We start from the raw sequence: 1993 nt of genomic DNA, 5'->3' as shown, positions 1-1993 counted from the left end.
CCTCCAGGCCTGAGGCGGAGCCAGGCTGGCGGCCCGCCGTGCCCACTCTGTTCGTGACGGAGCCTGAGACCCACACAGCAGGCCCGCCGGGGGGCACTAGGCCCCCGCCCAAATGGGTGGAGGTTGAGGAGACCATTGAGGTCCGGGTGAAGAAGACCGGCTCAAAGGGTGCGTCTCTGGCCAGAGAGACGCCTGGCAGCTCTGAGCAGCTTCACTTCACGCTGCCTGGAAGGGTGTCTGGAAGAGACCCCAATACAAACAACTCCAACAACAAGCTGCTGACCCAGGAGCCCCCGGCCGCGGTCACCGTCGGAGAGCCCCTAATCGTCTGCGTGGAAACGGGGCCAGAGAGCCCTGAGCCGTCCCCTCCCTGGGGTGCTGAAGAGGGAGCCCTGCTGGAGGAGGGGGAGAGAGATGCCTACGAGGTGGAGGAGCCGCTGGGTGCTGATGGTCTGCAGGGCCGTGACCCCAAGATCCTCACACACCACGGTCGTGCCCTCACCCTGGCCGACCTGGAGGATTACGTGCCCCGGGAAGGGGAGACCTTTGGCTGCAGTGGCCCCAGGCCGAGTGCCGCTGATGACCCGCCCTGCGAGATCTCGGTGCTGCAGAGAGAGATCAGCGAGCCCACCGTGGGCCAGCCTGTCCTGCTGAACGTGGGGCGCCCCCCAGACTCCAGGGCCCCCCCTGGCTGCTTCGGCCGCGTGCCCAGGTCCCGGGAGGCGTTTCCATCGGGGCCGCAGGGCCGGGGCCCCACGGGCGTCTCCTTCTGCTTTCGGGAGGCCCGGGCCGGAGGCGCCGCGACCCAGAAGCCTTCCTTCTGCACTCAGGTTCAGCGCTCTGCGGACAGCGGCCAGAGCAGCTTCAAAACCGAGGTTTCAACCCAAACGGTCAGCTTTGGGACTGTGGGGGAGACTGTCACCCTACACATTCGCCCAGACAGGGACATGGACCCCAGCCCCTCCCAGGGCTGAGGCCAAGACCCTCAGGCACGGGGTGGCTGGGGCTGAGATGAGAGACTCTTGGACCTGGGATCCCCTGACGAAGCTGCCGTGCTTGCACGGGGCAGCAGGAAGAGGAAAGCGGCGTTGGGACCCCGCCCGGCACCAGCATCAACTCACCACACAGCCACCTTGGGTTTTCAATCAGGAGAGTCCCAAAGCTGGCACGCCTCGGACACGGGTGCTCTGACCTCCCCTGGCTGTCCACCAGCTCAGGACTCCAGCCTGCCCTCCCCTTCCAAACCAGGCGATTCCTACCTCACAGGACTTGGTCGTCAGCTGAGGACGGTGCATGCATCCGTGATCTCAGAGGCTCCTCAAGCTGCTCTGAGAGCATGGGGCAGATTGACTCGCAGGCTGCCACTCCAGGCTCGGGGCTGCAGACACAGGGAAGGTGCTTGGGCATCCTTCCTGCTCCATTCACCAGGCAGGGGCCGCACGGGCCTTGTGTGTGCCAGCTTAGGCCCCCATCCCAGTGTCCAGGCCTGGCCCAGCCCTGGCTCTCACCCAGGCTGGGGGTCCCAGGCTCCTGCTCAGCAGGGGCTCCCCCCACAAAACCACATCTTAGCCCTGAACACCTTTCTTGGCCTCCAGGAGGCCTGTGTGGGGCCCAGCTCTACAGGCCCTCCTAGGCCTTCTCAGCAGGGTGGACCAGGGTCTGTGCATGGGAAGCAGTCCCATCCGTCAACCCTGATGATGCTAATAAACCGGTTCCTTGCACTGCCTCTGCTTTTCTCATTTTTGCTTCTCCACCTGGTGGTTCCGGCATCTCAGGAGGGAGGGACCCTCCTGGCCCTGGAGACCATCAATGGACAGCCCAGGCCCCTTCCATTGGCAGCCGGGGTGGGCACCCAGCATCAGCCTGTGGGTGCTGGCCAGTCCCACGGATCCTGGGTGGAGGCGTGATGATTTGCCTGTCCAGCTTGCTCACACGTGGGCTCAGGGGCTGTCACAGCGTGGCTGCAGCGTCCACAGTAGTTGCCCCCAGTCTG

The 1993-nt window shown here is 65.1% G+C and overlaps 1 protein-coding gene across 1 annotated transcript in view; it reads left to right on the top strand.

Moving 5' to 3' along the window:
- OBSCN (obscurin, cytoskeletal calmodulin and titin-interacting RhoGEF) overlaps positions 1–1726 on the top strand; it is a 225824-nt gene extending 224098 nt beyond the window's left edge. Inside the window, exon 99 of the mRNA XM_010847289.1 lies at positions 8–1726. Coding sequence (XP_010845591.1) covers positions 8–974 — 967 coding nt within the window. The 3' untranslated portion in view covers positions 975–1726. The remainder of the gene's footprint in view (positions 1–7) is intronic.
- Positions 1727–1993: the final 267 nt, after the last annotated feature.

This window comes from Bison bison, unplaced genomic scaffold (genome assembly GCF_000754665.1).
Source record: "Bison bison bison isolate TAMUID 2011002044 unplaced genomic scaffold, Bison_UMD1.0 scf7180017864248, whole genome shotgun sequence".
Lineage (NCBI taxonomy): Eukaryota > Metazoa > Chordata > Mammalia > Artiodactyla > Bovidae > Bison > Bison bison.
This window is presented reverse-complemented; position numbering and strand designations above follow the sequence as displayed.